Raw genomic sequence first — 18,332 nt, forward strand, 5'->3', positions numbered from 1 at the left:
TTTTTGAGTTGGAGTCTCACTCTGTTGCCCAGGCTGGAGTGCAGTGGCACACTCACGCTCACAGCCACCACAGCCTCAACCTGCTGGGCTCAGGCAATCCTTCCGTCTCAGCCTTCCAAGTAGCTGGAATTACAGGCATGCACCATTACACCTGGATAATTTTTCTTGATTTATTGTACAGATGAAGTCTCGCCAAGTTGCCCAGGCTGGTCTTGAACCCATGGGCTCAGGCAGTCCTCTCACCTCAGCCTCCCAAAGTCCTGGGATTATAGGTATGAGCCACCACACCCAGCCTGAGTTCTTCCTTTTAATTCTTTTGGGTAAATACCTAGAAGTGGAATTTCTGGGCCATATGGTAACTCTGTTAAATTTTTTGAGGAACCAACAAACTTTCCCACTGTACCATTTTACATTCGCCCCAACAAGGCATGAGGGTTCAAATTTTTCCACATCCTTGTCAACACTTGTTATTTCCCCCCTTTTTTTAAACATGCTCTGCCAAGTTTTATTATAAAGAACAATTTTGCATGTTTTACTTTTCATCAGTCTGTTCTGGTATGTTTCTAATGATGTCAGAATCACTTGGATTGATGATAGCCAGCGTGCATACTCTGTAGTATTTTCCACATGCTGTGCCCAATTCAATATTATTGCCACTGTAGTGATGGACACCAGTTTGGCCAACATAGATTTCCTCAAAGCCAGGCACTTGTTGGCAAGGATGACAAATTTCGCTTTGCCTTGTTGGATCATCTTTAGAGTCTGTACCCCAGCACGTACTTTCCTCTTTTTGTAACCAGTTGAAGCCTTGAGTCGATAGACTCCAGCGACTTTTTTGTCTTCTTTGCGGCCACCATCTTTCTGCCTTAGGTGCGAGACAGCCCTCAACCTAAAGCAGCTGCCAAGATGGCCCTATTTTCCCTTTCATGATGGCCATCCTAGTGGGTATGAAGTAGTATCTCATTGTAATTTTGGTTTGCATTTCCCTGATGACTAATGATGTTACAGAGCAGATTTTTTTTAATATTTAGAAGAGGGTCTGGAATGATTCACTCCCAAAGGTTCTAGTGGCTGCTTCTGGGGAAAAGGCGCTGAGGTGTCAGTGGTGGAAGGCAATGGACTTGGACTTTGCTTTTATACATTTCATGTGTTTTTATACCTACTTCTATAGTAATCATTTTTTAAATAAAATGTAATCATTTTTTAAATAAAATGTTTCATTTTTATGTTAAAAACATTAGAGCAGGAATGTGACTGTAGTTGCCTGTACTGCAGTGTCCTCTAGATGGTTTGCAGGGAGACACCAGAGTGGAGCTTTTGTTCTGCCTCCAGTTAGAAGTTTGAGAGGTACATTGACCAGTCAGCTCCAGAATCCCTTCAGAGTCCAGCAGACTCAGGCCCAGATTGTGGTCCTTCAGGGAGAGTCTTTATGTGACCACAAGCTGAGACATCAATGCCGGGCTTGCAGCTAATGCCTCCCTCTTGCCCTATGTGATAGTTTTTTCAGTTAACAGCTGTATCCTGGGGCTGGGAAGGAGCTGCTCACAGTCTGTTCTCTGCTCTTGACTTCACTGGTGCTGAGTTGTGCTGAGGTTTGGCTCTGATGCTGCTGACACAGTGATTGGAGACCAAACCAGCGCAGCTGAAAACGGTCTTGGCATTTTGTTTGTTTAATGAGTATGCCAAAGAGGCTCGGCCGCAGCAGTTGTTGTCCAACTTCTGTTTGGTTCTGAGTGCCCAGAACCAGCCACACAGTAGGTGCCTAATAAGTGTTCAGTGGAGGTGACTGTATTATGCAGTCATAGGAGAATAAAGGGGAATTTGGGGATGTGTCAAGAATTACTGTCAGAGTGTACACGGAATGTTGAAGGCTTTGGGGTTTTTCTTATGTGAGCCAGGTTCAGCAATCTTGTGGAGTTCATAAATCTTAGGAATTTGCAATTTGCTTTAGAGATTACCCAGAACAATCTCTTACCTTATTTAGGATTTCCTCTACCTCATCCTGTTAGAACATAAGCTCCACAGGACAGGGACCAGGCCTAGCAGAGGAGAGGTGCGTCCTTGAGGAGGCATTCCCAGGATGTTATTTCTCCCTGATGGTGCTGCTTAATTTTCAGAAAGTCTGTTTCACAGGACAGATGCATATATTAGGAAGTTTTAAATTTTATTAATTTTAAAAAATTAAACCCAAATCTGGCCTCCCTAGAATTCATTTCTGATGGTCTAGTTTTGCCTTTACAAGAACAGTGGATATTTATTGATGTCATTGATTTAGCCCTTTTTTTAAAGCTGGAGTCTCACTCTGATGCCCAGGCTAGAGTGCAATGGCACAATCACAGCTCACTGAAGCCTCGAACTCCTGGGCTCAGGTGATCCTTGTGCCTCAGCCCCACCAGTAGCCAGGGCTACAGGTGCGTGCCACCACGGCTGGCTAATTTTTATTTTTTTATTTTTTGTAGAGACAAGATCTTGCTATGTTGACTAGGCTGGTCTTGAACCCCTGGGCTCAAGCAATCCTCCTGCCTCCGCTTCTTAAAGTACTGGGATTACAAGCGTGAGCCACCATGCCCAGCCTAACTTAGAACTTTATGGTGGGGGAGGAGTTTCTTCTTTTTTTTTGAGACAGGGTCTTGCTCTGCCACCCAGGCTGAAGTTTTGTGGCAGAATCATAATTCACTGCAACCTCAACCTCTTGGATTTAAGAAATCTTCCCTGCTGAGTACAGTGGCTCATGTTTGTAATCCCAGCATTTTGGGGACTGAGTTCAAGAGTTTGCAGTCAGCCTTGGCAACATAGTGAGACCTCGTCTCTACAAAAAAATTTAAAAAATTAGTTGGACATGGTGGCCCATGCCTGTAGATCCAGATACTTAGTAGGCTGAGGTAGAAGGATCACTCTGGATCCAGGAGGTTGAGGCTACAGTGAACCGTGATCGCACCACTATACTCCAACCTGGGTGTCAGAGTGAGGTCCCAACTCAAAGAATAAAAAATCCTTCTGCCTCTGCCTGCTGAGTAGCTGGGACTATAGACACAAGCCACCACACTTGGCTAATTTTAATATTTTTTTGTAGAGATGGGTTCTCCCTGTGTTCCCCAGGCTGGTTTTGAACTCCTGACCTCAAGTAATCCTCCTGACTCAATCTTTGAAAGTTCTGGGATTACAGACATGACCCACCAACCTCACCCAACCTCTAAAACTTTATATGTACTAATGTCATTTAAAAAGATCAGTCCTTTGTAGCAGGAATCCCCAAGCCCCAGGCCATGGACCAGTACCAGTCCATGGCCTGTTAGGAACTGGGCCACACAGCAGGTGAGCGGTGGGCAAATGAACGAAGCTCCATCTGTATTTCTAGATGTCCCCATCACTTGCATTACCACCTGAGCTCCGTCTCTTGTCAGATCAGTGGTGGTATAAGATTCTCATAGGAGCACTAGCCCTATTGTGAACTGCACAAGCAAAGGATCTAGGTTCACACTTCTTAGGAGAATCTAATGCCTGATGATCTGAGGTGGAGCTGAGGCAGTGTTGCTGTTCTGGGGAGCAGCTACAAATACAGATTGACATTAGCAGTGAGGTTTGCACAGAGACCATAATAAATCGATTGCCTGAAGACATATCAAATCCTATCAGTGAGTGGCAAGCGAGTTGACGTACTTCAGTTGTACAGCTGCATCTGGTGGCAGGCTTTCAGTCAGAATCTGACACTTATTTTAGTCTGCATGTGGCCTGTCCATTATGTTATCTACCACTTCCATCCATGCCTCTTTTTTTAATAATTATTTGCGTTATATATTTTTTATAATTATAGTTGTATGATTATTTCATTATATCTGACAATATAGATAATAGAAATAAAGTGGACAATAAATGAATCATCCCCACCCATCCCCCTCCTGGTCCATGGAAATGTCTTCATGAAACTGGTCCCTGATGCCAAAAAGGTTGGGGACGGCTGCTTTATAGTCTAAATCTGACTAGCCATAGCAACCTGGCTGCAGCAAATTGTGGTATGTCTGTCTCCCTACTTGGGGAGATAATTAGACATTCTCAAACCAGTGTCCATACAGTGTAATCCTGTCTTCTGAGTTGCAATTAAACCTGCCTTGCCTGAGGACTGATAGCCACCTTCTTTGTGTTTTTAGGGGATTTCTCAAGCTGCCAGATACGTTTACCGACGACTCATCAATGATGGGATTTTGAGCCAAGCCTTCAGTATTGCTCCTGTGAGATTTTACTGAATTAGTCTTTTCTTTTCCTGTCATGAGCTGCTTATTGAGCTTTAACCTTGACCTCATTTTGCTTTTTGTCCTCCAGGAATATCAACTAGTCATCGTGGGCCACAGCCTGGGGGCTGGAGCTGCTGCCCTGTTAGCCATCATGCTAAGAACCTCCTACCCACAAGTCAGGTGCTATGCTTTCTCCCCACCCCGGGGGCTGTTAAGGTAATTCTTAGTTTTCCTGTATCTAACCAGTTGCTACTTACGAGTCATGTGGTCAAGACTCATCTTTTAATTTAATTCAACTTAATTATAATTTCTCATCCTCAACAGAGTTTTGGGTTTTGAGGCACTATTTAACTGAAGAGAGAATGAATGGCCTTTCTTGGATCTACCTAAATGATTTCATTCTAAGATTCTTTTTTTTTTTTTGAGTTGGAGTCTCACTCTGTCACCCAGACTGGAGTGCAGTGGCTGCTCCCGGCCACCACAGCCTCAACCTGCTGGGCTCCGGCGATCCTTCTCCCTCGGCCTTCCAAGTAGCTGGAACTACAGGTGCGCGCTACCGTGCCCGGCTAATTTTTTGATTTGTTGTAGAGATGAGGTCTCACCAAGTTTCCCAGGTGGGTCTCGAACCCGCGGGCTCAGGCAATTCACTCACCTCAGCCTCCCAAGGCGAGGGATTACAGGCTGAGCCACCGAGCCCAGGTAGATTCTTTTTCATAATAGACTTTATTCTTTAGAGCAGTTTCGTGTGCACAGCAAAATTGAGCTGAAGGTACCACCATTTCTTTTCTGCCCCCCCACTTGCACAGCCTTCCTCATTGCCAGCATCTCCAACCAGAGTGGTACATTTTTTACAGACTATGAACCTACGTGGACACATCATCACCCAGAGTCCATAGTGTACATTAGGGTTCACTCTTGGTGGTATGTAATCTATGGGTTTGGACAAATGCATAATGACATTTTTATGAGTTTGAAAAGTACTGTTTTCTTGCTGATTCAACATATTTACCATTGTTCTATGTAACCTTTTTCCCTGGTTACGAAAGAAATTTCTACCACAATAAAAAAAAAATAGGCTGGGCGTGATGGCTCAAGCCTGTAATCCCTGATGCTGAGGATTTGGGAGGCTGAGGCAAGAGGATTGCCTGAGCTCAGGGGTTCGAGATCAGCCTTGGCAACTTGGTGAGACCTCGTCTCTACTATAAATCAAAAAAATTTGCTGGGCATAGTAGTGCACACCTGTAGTTTCAGCTACCTAGAAGGCTAAGGTGGAAGGATCACTTGAGCCCAGCAGGTCAAGGCTGCGGTGGCCGTGAGCGTGCCACTGCACTCCAGTCTAGGTGACAGAGTGGGACTCTGACTCAAAAAAAAAAAAAGAGCCGGGCTCGGTGGCTCAGCCTGTAATCCCGTGCCTTTGGGAGGCTGAGGTGAGTGGATTGCCTGAGCCCGTGGATTCGAGACCCGCTTGGGCAGCGAGAGCTCATCTCTACAATAAATCAAAAAATCAGCCGGGCGTGGTAGTTCATGCCTGTAATTCCAGCTCCTTGGAAGGCTGAGGCGGAAGGATCGCCAGAGCCCAGCAGGTCAAGGCTGCGGTGGCCAGAAGCAGCCACTGCACTCCAGTCTGGGTGACAGAGTGAGACTCCAACTCAAAAAAAAAAATAAAAGATAAAAAAATAAGGAAAAAACATGAGCTGGGCATGGTGGCACACATCTCCCAACTACTCAGGAGGCTGAGGCAGGAGGATCGCTTGAGCCCAGGAGTTCAAGGCCACATTGAGCTATGATCATGCCACTGCACTGTATCCTGGACAGCAGAGCATGACCCTGTCTTTAAAAAATAAATACATAAGAAATTGCTTATTTTTTAATCATCCGGCTACCCTATTTTTATTTATTTTACTACTGGTGGATATTTATATTCTTTTCATTTTTCAATATTATAAATATATCAGTATCTTATACATAAATATTACTGTACTTAAAAATGTTTTTTTTTTGAGTTGGAGACTCACTCTGTCACCCAGGCTAGAGGACAGCCACCCCAACGTTGACTTGCTGGGCTCAGACAATCTACTCACCTCAGCCTCCCAAAGTGCTAGGATTACAGGCTGAGCCACCAAACCCAGCCTTAAATTTCTTAAAGCTCTTTTTTAAAATATGTATATTATTGGCCAGGCGCTGTGGCTCAAGCCTGTAATCCTAGCATTTTGGGAGGCCGAGGCAAGAGGATTGTCTGAGCCCAGGGGCTCGAGACCAGCCTGGGCAACTTGGTGAGACCTCATCTCTACAATAAATCAAAAATCAGCCGGGCGTGATAGTGCTCACCTATAGTTCTGGCTACTTGGAAGGCTGAGGCAGAAGGACCGCCTGAGCCCAGCAGGTCGAGGCTGCAGTGGCCATGAGTGTGCCACTGCACTCCAGCTTAGTGACAGAGCAAGATTCCAACTCCAAAAAAACACAAAAAAAAATATATATATATATATATATATATATATATATATATATGCATGAGAGTAGCTTTTTTTTCTTTTTTATTCTATTGTTTCAGTTTAAAATTGATCTTTATTTTCTGTCAGAGAGATTCCCATTTGTTTTAACTTTAAAATCATCTTGAATGAGCGTGACTTTTTAAAATAATTGATTTTGTTGTGAAACAAAGATAAAACATACATTTTTGAGAATAATAGTAAGCAAACATCCATATAACCTGGATACATTTTGCTATGTGAAAAAAGCCCAGCACAAAAGACTACTTAAGTGTTGTATGATTCCTTTATAGGGACATGCTAGACAAGGCACATCTATGACAGTACATTGGCAGTTGCCTGTGTTTGGATTTGGGATTGGGGCTGGGAATGACTGCAAAGGGACACAGAGAGCTTTTGGGGGTGATGGAAATATTCTATGTCTCAGTTGTGGTAGTAGTTACACAATCACACACATTTATCAAAACAAAAAATGGGTGACTTTATGTAAATCACACTTCAGTAAGCTGATTAAAAAACATACATGCAGCCGGCTCGGTGGCTCAGCCTGTAATCCCATGCCTTTGGGAGGCTGAGGTGAGTGGATTGCCTGAGCCCGTGGGTTCGAGACCCGCCTGGGCAGGCGAGACCTCATCTCTACAATAAATCAAAAAAAAATGAGCCGGGCGTGATAGTGCGTGCCTGTAGTTCCAGCTACTGGAAGGCTGAGGTGGAAGAATTGCCGGAGCCCAGCAGGTCGAGGCTGCGGTGGCCGGGAGCGGCCACTGCACTCCAGTCTGGGTGACAGAGTGAGACTCCAACTCAAAAAAAAAAAAAAAAAAATACATGCATCTCAACCCCCACACCCAAGTTGAGCAATAGAACACTGTTAATGCCCTAGAAGTCCTTTGTATCCCTCTCCCTTCCTGCCCACAGATGATCACTATCCTGATCTTTATGGAAATTCTTCTGTTGCTTTACAAATTGTCTTACCACCTATATACATGCCTAAGTAATATAATTTGGTTTTGCTTGATTTTTAACTTTATATGAATGAAATTATACTATTTTTTTCCTGTGTCTTCCTTTCTTTACTCCATACTATGCTTGATACTTGTATAATGTTATTCTATAGATTCTCATTATATTCCATCATACCTCTATCACCAGTTATTTTACCTATTTATTCATGATGGACACTGTGTTGTGTCCAGTGTGAGGCTATCACAAACCTTTTCTGAAATGTATATCTAGATCACAGAGTTGCTCACACTTAAGCGGAAGGTGACAGTGTTTATTTGACAAGGTGGCCAATATATACCTTCGCCAGGGATGTACAAGAGTTCACCTTAGCCGGGCTCGGTGGCTCATCCTGTAATCCTGCGCCTTTGGGAGGCTGAGGTGAGTGGATTGCCTGAGCCTGCGGGTTCGAGACCCGCCTGGGCAGCGAGACCTCATCTCTACAATAAATAAAAAAATCAGCCGGGCGTGGTAGCGCATGCCTGTAATTCAGCTGCTGGGAAGGCTGAGGCGGAAGGATCGCCGGAGCCCAGCAGGTCGAGGCTGCGGTGGCCGGGAGCGGCCACTGCACTCCAGTCTGGGCGACAGAGTGAGATTCCAACTCAAAAAAAAAAAAAAAAGAGTTCACCTTGCTCCATATTCTCACCAACCCCGATTAGTTCTGTCAAAATTATTACATTTTGCCAATCTCATGGGTGTATAGTGATGTTTCGCTGTGGTTTAATTTGCAGTTCTGCAATTACTAATGAAGTTGAGTCTCAATGTTTGTTGGCTGTTGAGTTTGCATTTGTGAAGTTCCTTTTGCCCATTTTTTTCAAGTATACTTTTCATGGATATTCTGTACTTCAGTTTTTTGTTGGCTGCAAATATGTTGTAAATATGCTCTCCACTCCTTGATGTGTCTTTTTTCCTCACTTTTTTTTTTTTTTTTTGGAGTTGGAGTCTCACTCTGTCACCCATGGTTGGAGATCAGTGGCACACTCATGGCCACCACAGCCTCAACCTGCTGGGCTCAGGCGATCCTCCTCCGCCTTAGCCTTCTAAGTAGCTGGAACTACAGGCATATGCCACCACACCCGACTACTTTTTCCTCACTTTAAATTGTGTCTTCAGCCTATCAGTTCTTTTAACATTACCTAATTTATTGGTCTTTTATGATTTTTCCATTTTTTGTTTCTGATTTAAGAACTTTTTATCCATCCCAAAAATATGGAACTAGTCTCCTATATTATCTTCTAAAAACCTATTGGTTTGATTTATCACCTTTATTTAGGTTCTTAATCTCTTTTGAACTGCTTTTTTTTTTTTGTATATAGTGTGAAGTAGGGATGCAGTCTTTCTTCCCCCATGGACAATAAATTATCTTAGCACTGTTTATTGAAAAGTCCATCCTTTCTCTTACAACCATTCAGTAACACTTCTGTCATTTATAAGTACCCATATTCACATGAGTCCATTTCCATGACTTTCTTCTCTGCCTTTGTTCTAATTGTCTCTCTGCTCTAATACCACACTGAGTTGATTACTTTAGTTTTATATTAAGTGTTGACATCTATTCGTGCAGCTCTCCATGCCTTTTACTTTTACTTTTTTTTTTTGAGTCGTAGTCTCACTCTGAAACCCAGGCTGGAGTGCAGTGGCACGCTGTTCACGACCACCGCAGCCTTGACCTGCTGGGCTCAGGCAGTCCTTCTACCTCAGTCTTCCAGGTAGCTGGAACCACAAGCATGTGCCACCATGCCCAGCTAATTTTTTTGATTTATTGTAGAGATGAGGTCTCAACATGTTGCTCAGGCTGGTTTCGAATCCCTGAGCTCAGGCAATCCTCTCTCCTCCGCCTCCCAAAGTGCTGGGATTACAGGCAAGAGTCGCTGCGCCCTTTTACTTTTTTTTTTTTTTGAGTTGGAGTCTCACTCGGTCACCCAGACTGGAGTGCAGTGGCTGCTCCCGGCCACCGCAGCCTCGCCTGCTGGGCCCCGACAATCCTTCCACCTCAGCCTTCCGAGTAGCCGGAATTACAGGCATGCGCTACGACGCCCGGCTGATTTTTTTGATTTTATTGTAGAGATGAGGTCTCACTGCCCAAGCGGGTCTCGAACCCGCGGGCTCAGGCAATCCACTCACCTCAGCCTCCCAGAGGCACGGGATTACAGGCTGAGCCACCGTGCCCGGCTCCTTTTACTTTTTCAAGAGCATCTTTGCTATTCTTAGTCCCTTGCATCTCCATATACATTTTAGAATCAGCTTTTTAAGTTCCTTAAACAAACAGCTTGTTGGATTGTGATTTGAACTACCTTATTTTCTAGTTCAGTTGGGAGAGAATTGACATCTCCACATTATTAAGATTTCCATTCTCTGAACATTATATTACTCTTCACATATTTAGGTACTTTTTAATGTCTTTCAATAAGGTTTATATTTCTCTCTGTAAAGTCTCATCTACCTTTTGTTAGATTAATTCCTTAGAGACCTCATATAGCTGTTTCTGTTTGTTGCTGGCATATGTATACAGCCATAGTATTTGGATTTTTTATCCAGTAACCTTGTTACATTTCTTATTAATTATAATTCATTTGAAGATGCTTTTGAATTTTTTTCATGTATATAATAATCTCATCTGTAAATGTAGTCTTTTGTGTGTACATGAGGGGGCAGTTCTTTTTTAATGTATTTGGCATGAAATTTAGATTGTTGAATCTCTGAATTGTTAGTCATTGTCTTTTCACATATTGTCCTGCTCTGTTGGCTCATCCTTTTTTTTTAGACTCTTGTTAGAAATATTTTATGCCTTCCTACACATTAGTTGCATATCTCTTATATCTTTTGTATCATTGTTTCTGTGTGCTGCATTCTGGATTGTTTTCTTAAAATCTGTTTTCTAGTTTACTAATTCTCTCTTCAGTTGTTTATAATCTAAGTTGTCTGTTTTGTTATGGAATTTCATTTATTTATTTATTTAGAGTCAGGGTCTCACTCTGTCACCCAGGCTGGAATGCAGTGGCACAATCATGGCTTACTGCAGCCTTGGGCTCAGGTGATCCTTCTGTCTCAACCACCTATGTAGCTGGGATTACAGGTGTGTGCCACCATGTCATGCTAATTTTTTTATTTTTTGTAGAGAAAAGATCTCACTATGTTGTCCAAGCTAGTCTCGAATTCCTGGACTCAAGCAATCCTTCCACCTCAGCCTCCTCTGAAGGGCTGGGATTACAGGTATAAGCCACCATGCTCAAACTGTTATGGATTTTTTTTTCTTTTTTAAAGAATTTTCAATTAAAACTTCAAACAAAAGTAGAGAATAGTATAGTGAACACCCATTTAGTCAGCTTCAAAAGTTTATCAACATATGACTAATCATATTTCATAAACCCTGACCTTATTTTCCATATATCCCCACACCTTACTTCAAAGTTACCAAATCTGAGACATTATATCATTTCTTTTTTTTTTTTTTTTTTTTTTGAGTTGGAGTCTCACTCTGTCACCCAGACTGGAGTGCAGTGGCCACTCCCGGCCACCGCAGCCTCGACCTGCTGGGCTCCAGAGATCCTTCTGCCTCAGCCTTCCGAGTAGCTGGAACTACAGATGCACGCTACCACACCTGGCTAATTTTTTTATTTATTGTAGAGATGAGGTCTCACCAAGTTGCCCAGGCGGGTCTCGAACCCCCAGGCTCAGGCAATCCACTCACCTCAGCCTCCCAAAGCGTGGGATTACAAGCTGAGCCACCAAGCCCAGCTGACATTATATCATTTCTTCTGTAAGTACCTTAATATGTCTAGAAGATAAGAGACTTCTAAAAATTATTAACAAAAATGTTTCCTTGATATTCAGTAGTCACATTTTCACATGGATTTGGTGGATAGACCTGATCTCTACCAAAAAAATACACACACACACACACACACACACACACACACACATATATGTGATCAGGGTTTTTACCTTATAGCTCTCTTTTAACATACAGATTTTTTTTCTTTTCTATTTTTTCATATTCGTTGAAGCAACCATGTCCTCTGTTCTGGAGAACTTGTCATATTATGGATTTTGGATGTCATTTAACATGTTCCACTGTCCCACCTAGGTTATTTGTATTTCCTCAAAAACGGTAGTTATTCTAGAGATTTGGTCAAATTATGAGTGAATGTTTTTTCTTCAAGTATTTGGTTACTTTTATACATAGTTCACACAGGAACAATGAGAATGCATTCGTGTTCACATTTTTCCCTTTATTTAGCAGTGCTCAGAATAGTGAACTGGTATTCCAGAAGGCCTAGCAGTGAGCATTAACTTTTTTTTTTTTTTTTTTTTTTGAGTTGGAGTCTCACTCTGTTGCCCAGACTGGAGTGCAGTGGCCGCTCCTGGCCACCGCAGCCTCGACCTGCTGGGCTCCAGTGATCCTTCCACCTCAGCCTTCCAAGTAGCCGGAATTACAGGCATGTGCTACCACGCCCGGCTGATTTTTTGATTTATTGTAGAGATGAGGTCTCGCTGCCCAGATGGGTCTCGAACCCGCGGGCTCAGGCAATCCACTCACCTCAGCCTCCCAAAGGCGCGGGATTACAAGCTGAGCCATCGAGCCCGGCTTGAGCATTAACTTTTTAAACTATCATTATATAAACTAATGAGATTAAACATCTTCATTTTAGCCCATTGCCGTAATCCTTTTGATTTTCACAGTGTCTCATCTTTGGCCAACGGGAGTCCCCTCAAAGTAGGCTTCTCCTTCCTATTGACACAGCTTTAGTTGTCTTATCGTTTTCTTGCTTTCTAGTACAAAAAATGTTGACAAGTCTTAGGCTTGAAATGAGATCAAGTTTTTTTTTCTTCCTGTCCCATATCTGGAATCAACCACTTCTTCCATGCAGTATTGGTTCTTTTTAGTGGGAGATAGTATTTACAGACTATAATCTGGGCACTGGGGGTTCTCACTGCCACAGAGCTGGTCATAGTTTCTAGGCCCTTTTATTATAAAGAGCTATAGGAGTTGCTTTTTGTTATACCAACGAGAACATATACCCTTAGTTCATACTGACATTTGTAGTTTAAAGATCAGAGTTTTTAGGCCTGGCGTGGTGGTTTCATGCCTGTACTTCCAGCAGTTTCGGAGACCAAGGTGGGAGGGTTGCTTGAGGCCAGGAGTTCAAGACCAACCTTGGCAAAGTAGGGAGACCTCATCTCTACCAAAAAAATTTATATATATGATCAGGATTTTTACCTAAATTTATGGTTACATAAATGTTTTTACTGAAATTCTTTGTCTTTTTTCCTCCTATGCTGAAAAACTTGGTTTCTGTCAACACTAATCCATTTATTACACTCTCCCTCCCCTCCAATACATGTACATGTAGAAATACATAGATCATAGTTTCAGAATAGTAATACCTATATAACATCTATACCAGGCATGGTTGCACATACCTGTAGTTGTAGCCTAGTGACTCAAGAGGTTGTGACAGGAAGATTGTGAGTTCAAGCCCAGCCTGGGCAAAGTAGCAAGATCCCGTCTGCAAAACAAACAAGCAAGCAAAGCATCTAACAATATGATTACTGAAAGTAGTTTGAGATTGCTTTGTAGGGTTTTTTTGTTCTTGAGATATATTCCTGCTAGGAATGTAAGGCCAAATTACTCTTGCTCTGAAGTCACTCGAAATAGTTGTTTTCTGTTTGGTTAGTACACTATTAGGTTCATTTATTTCATCTGACTTTTGATTTTAGGGACTGCTTTTGTTATTTTATTTAATTTTGTTCTCTAATTATGTAGAATAAAATACTAGGTTCCAAAGACTACAAAGCAAACTACATTCAGAGAAATCTAGTTTTCAAACTTATTCCCTCAAAAATGTCCTTTCTCTCACTCCAGAGGTAGCCATTTTTAATGACTTTTTAACTTATCTTTTCATTATTTTTATATATGTAAGTAAATATGTATGTACTTGTATTCCTCACTACTTAGATAAAAGATAGCATTGTACCTGCTCTTCTGCCTCATTATTGTTGTTTATAACTTTAGCAGCACACACTGAGATTATCTTGTGGCAGCACAGATAACCCTCATTCTTTTGTACAGCTGTAGGGGACTCATTTATGAGCTGAATATGGTTCTCCATGGATGGATAGTTGGGTGGTTTCCAGCCTCTGCCGTTATAAGTAATGTTGTAGTGAATAGCCTTTTGCATCTGCCTCTACATTTTTCCTGGTGCATCTCTGACAGAGTCTTCCAAGTGCTGTTGCCGGGTGAAGGGACAGATGAATGTGCTTGGTCTGCCATCCTGATCCAGTTTGAAATTTTAGCTGTGGAGCATCTCTGTGGAATGTATATTGTGGCTTTAATAGAATCTGGCCAGTGAGTTTCTCTTACTGAAGTTTCTGTTTTATTTCTCCTCTCTTTTAGAGAATAGAGTACAGGGTTGAGTTTGGTGGAAACTAACCTCTAAAATCAGTGTAATGATTTCTGTCTTTGAAGCCCTCTGTGGGCAATATAGTCATAAAACTAACTTTTTTGTTTGAAATTGCAGCAAATCTCTTTATGAATACTCCAAGAACTTTATTGTGTCACTTGTCCTGGGAAAGGATGTGATCCCCAGGTAAGTGCTGGATGGCTTGTCTGTGGGTTGGGGCCATTGAAAAGACTGAGTACTGAGCCTCAGTGTGATTTTTTTACTGAGCAGGTTAAGTGTGACCAACTTGGAAGACCTGAAGAGAAGGATTTTGCGAGTGATTGCTCACTGCAATAAGCCTAAGGTAATTTAGGATGCTCTTTTAAGGGGATCTGCAGGAAGCTTGGGCCTATCCATGGTATGGTATGGGGAGCTGAGAGAAATTTTCTGCATTTATAAATAAAATGCCCTCTTAGCCCAGGGCATTTTATGCTGTTTCTTGAAGTTCTCCCTCCACCTTCTGGACAAGATTTTTGTCTAGGACTCTATATGTGATGCCTAAGAAAGCAAGTGGCTAGAGCAAGTATGTGAAATGTCACAGTTAGAAAATACTAGCCGGGCTCGGTGGCTCAGCCTGTAATCCCGCGCTTTGGGAGTGTGAGGTGAGTGAATTGCCTGAGACTGCGGGTTCGAGACTCGCCTGGGCAACTTGGCGAGACCTCATCTCTACAATAAATCAAAAATTAGCCAGGCGTGGTAGCACGTGCCTGTAGTTCCAGCTACTTGGAAGTCTGAGGCGGAAGGATGGCCGGAGCCCAGCAGGTCAAGGCTGCTGGGTGACAGAGTGAGACTCCAACTCAAAAAAAAAAAAAAAGAAAAAGAAAATACTATAATAGGGCCAGATACAGTGTCTCATGTCTGTAATTTCAGCACTTTGGGAGGCTGAGGCAGGAGGATTGCTTGAGGCCAGGAGTTCAAGACCAGGCAACATAGTGAGGCCTCATCTCTACAAAAAAACAAAATTAGCTTGGCGTACTTGCGTGCACCTGTGGTCCTAACTACTCAAGAGGCTGAGGCGAAAGGATCACCTGATCCCAGGAGGTCAAGACCGTGGTGAGCTATCACCATGCCACTGCCCTCCAGCCTGGGCAACAGAGTGAGACCCTGACTCAAAAAAAAAAAAAAGAAACGAAGGAAGGAAATACTATAATAAACTATCCCTGTTTTAATTAAGATTTGCTTTTTTCCAGACTTTTTTGTTTTGTGTTGTGACTGACAGTATTCTGATGTTTTTTGGCTATATTGACCCAAAGCTTAGAAAGTAAGGCTGCCAATTACAGATCTTAAGAAGTGCTGGTGTATAATCAGAAAAAATAAAATTTTAAATTTTCTTATCAACCCCCCCCCCCCAGTTTTTTAAAAAATTAACATCTAATGTCTTTAAAGAAAGGATAGGGCCAGACGTGGTGGCTCACGCCTATAATCCCAGCATTTTGGGAGGCTGAGGTGAGAGGATTACCTGAGCTCATGGGTTCGAGACCAGCCTGGGCAACTTGGTGAGACCTCATTTCTACAATAAAATCACAAAATTAGCTGGGTGTGGTGGCACATGCCTTTAGTTCCAGCTACTTGGAAGGCTGAGGTGGAAAGATCACCTGAGCCCAGCAGGTCGAGGCTGTGGGGGCCATGAACGTGTCGCTGTGCTCCAGCCTGGGTGACAGAGACTCCAACTCAAAAAAAAAAAAAAAAAAAGAATTAAGGGTAACTTTTCCTCTAAATGGGCGTTATTTGGTTTTCAAATATTCTAAGTGTGATGGCTCCACTGCCCAAGTGAAACCCCACACTCATGGCCCCTGATTGGTGTGGGTGTTTGTCCCGAGCCCTGAGAGTGGGCCACCAGCCAGCACAACTCTTGGCTCCAGGAAATCTCTGGTGACAGCGACTGCCCGGAAGAGTGATGCGGTTTCCCTTCTTGGGTCTCGCCCTCAGTACAAGATCCTGCTGCAGGGGTGCCGGTATGAAGTGTTCGGAGGAAGCCCTGACAACTTTCCCACCGAGCTGGAAGGGGGCGGCCAGACAGACCTGACCCAGCCTCTTCTCGGGGAGCAGAGTCTGCTGACGCACTGGTCTCCCGCCTACAGCTTCTCCAGCGACTCCCCCCTAGACTCTCCCCCCAGGTACCCCCCTCTGTACCCTCCTGGCAGGATCATCCACCTGGAGGAACAGGGCACCTCAGGGAGGTGAGTGCGGATGGGTCTGTGGGGCTGACACCGCCACTGAGAGAAACTCGAGTGGTGGGGCAGAGCAGCTTCGCTAGTTGGTTGTCCTTTTCTGTTGAAGGTTTGGCTGCTGCTCTGCTGCTCAGTACAGTGCAAAGTGGTCACATGAAGCAGAATTCAGCAAAATACTCATAGGCCCAAAGATGTTAACAGACCACATGCCGGACATCCTGATGAGAGCCTTGGACAGCGTGGTCTCCGACAGAGCGGCTTGTGTCTCCTGTCCAGCACAAGGGGTCTCTAACGTCGACACGGGGTAACCTGGGCCCCTGGAAACTGCCCCAGAAACGACGGACTCACACTTTTGCGCTTAAACTGACTGACTGTCCAAATGATTCCCGTGTCACCCAGACAGTGGCTGTCTAGCAACAGGAGTTGGGTGGTTACTAAATGTGACGGTCTTGTAGATGACTGAACAAGTCACAGGAAATGGGCCACAGCGTTAGCAGAATCAGGAGGGCGCGCTGAGGTGATCGGACTCCCAAGACTGAAGTGAATGTGAAGAAAGTCTGGTGTCCTGTGGCCCCTCGGCCGTTTGAGATCTGCTCAGGGAGGGCTGGAAGAACCTCAACACATCTGTGGGCTTCCCGCCCTCTGGCAGCTCTTTTCGCTGTAACTAACTGGCTTACAGGTGTGCAGTTGATTTTTTCAAACTGGGTTTCCCAGCTCTACAGCCGGGACCGTTGGGAGGGCGTTTTCTCCTGGGTGGCACCAAAGTCAGCCCTGGGCTGATCAGGAATGAGGACACAGCCACCCCGGAAGTGAGTGGCGGCCACGGCTCCTGCCTTCCTCAGCTCCCACACTTCAGCTCCTGGTTTACACTGTCTGGTTGTTCTGCTCACGTCAAGAGTCGACTGTTTCGTTCTCGTGTACTATTCTGGCTCTGAGGTCAGCCTGTGGAGTCAGGAGTTAAAAAAATAAAGCACATGTCATTACAGTCAGTATCTGTCTGTACAGTAATGTGCTCTGCTACGGGAGGTTTCCAGGTAAGTCTGATTTATTGAATGGTTTTACAGCAATCATGTTTTAAGGGATTTTGGGGGGGAGATTTCTTAAAGTTCTAGCTAAAGATGGAAGACTGCACAAGTATTGGATTCCGCCCCTCCCCCCATGGGAAGCCCAATAAAATGACAGTAGTGGGATTTCTCTGAAAAGCACAGACTCACAGGAAAAAGACTAGAACGGTCAGATGACTAGAGGTAGACAGAATCCTGAGGAGGAAGGAAAGACGAGAACTAGCCTTGCTTATAAGGCAGATCCCTGCACACCTGTGGCTTAGGTGTGAAAGCAGATGAGGACCAAAGGGCAGGTCTGCTTGAAATCTGGAAGCAACCTGGCCCTCCTTTTTCTCTGGGGTCGAGGGTGGGAACTGGATGCCGGCACAGGTGAGGAAACGAGGTGATGTTCCTCAACTCCTTCAGCCTGGCTCTGAGTCTTCAAGAAGATTCTCCAGGGAAATCTGACCTCAGGAGACAAACTCTTAGGGCCTCTCCTCAGCTATTGCAGTTATACCATCTCACAGTTTTGGAAAACCAGCAGAAGGCCCTTTTTAAAACTGCAATTGAAATGCCATGGCAGCATACAACTGCTACAAGTTTTGCTTCTTCACACTGTCCTGCACTTACCTAGTGGCAGAAAGTTAGGAGTCACTATGCACTGACTCCCTGCATAGTGTAGCGCTCCTGGTGTGCTGTGTCCAACCTTAACCTTTAAGCATGAGCCAAGGACTGCCAGACACTTGAGGAACAGGAGACAAAAGAAACAGGATGCGGGTAGTGGCTTGGGACCCGGAGGAAGTGCTGTAACACAGAACTGACTCAGGAGGCTCAAAGTGGACATTTATTTAGAGAGTAAAAACACCTGAAAATGAAATGCATCAGAGATGAAATCAAAAGCTCAAAGACAAACCAGGAAAAGGTTAAGAGACCATTCCAGGAGGTCCAGTATCAG

The 18,332-nt window shown here is 43.9% G+C and overlaps 1 protein-coding gene across 1 annotated transcript in view; it reads left to right on the plus strand.

Annotated features, from left to right (window-relative positions):
- DAGLB (diacylglycerol lipase beta) overlaps positions 1-17,324 on the plus strand; it is a 43,358-nt gene extending 26,034 nt beyond the window's left edge. Inside the window, exons 10-15 of the mRNA XM_008071353.1 lie at positions 4,149-4,229; positions 4,321-4,448; positions 14,242-14,310; positions 14,395-14,467; positions 16,093-16,343; positions 16,444-17,324. Of these exons, the coding sequence (XP_008069544.1) occupies positions 4,149-4,229; positions 4,321-4,448; positions 14,242-14,310; positions 14,395-14,467; positions 16,093-16,343; positions 16,444-16,642 (801 nt within the window). The 3' untranslated portion in view covers positions 16,643-17,324. The remainder of the gene's footprint in view (positions 1-4,148; positions 4,230-4,320; positions 4,449-14,241; positions 14,311-14,394; positions 14,468-16,092; positions 16,344-16,443) is intronic.
- Positions 17,325-18,332: the final 1,008 nt, after the last annotated feature.

The sequence above is a fragment of the Carlito syrichta genome, unplaced genomic scaffold, assembly GCF_000164805.1.
Source record: "Carlito syrichta isolate Samal-C Ts95f unplaced genomic scaffold, Tarsius_syrichta-2.0.1 Scaffold113490, whole genome shotgun sequence".
Lineage (NCBI taxonomy): Eukaryota > Metazoa > Chordata > Mammalia > Primates > Tarsiidae > Carlito > Carlito syrichta.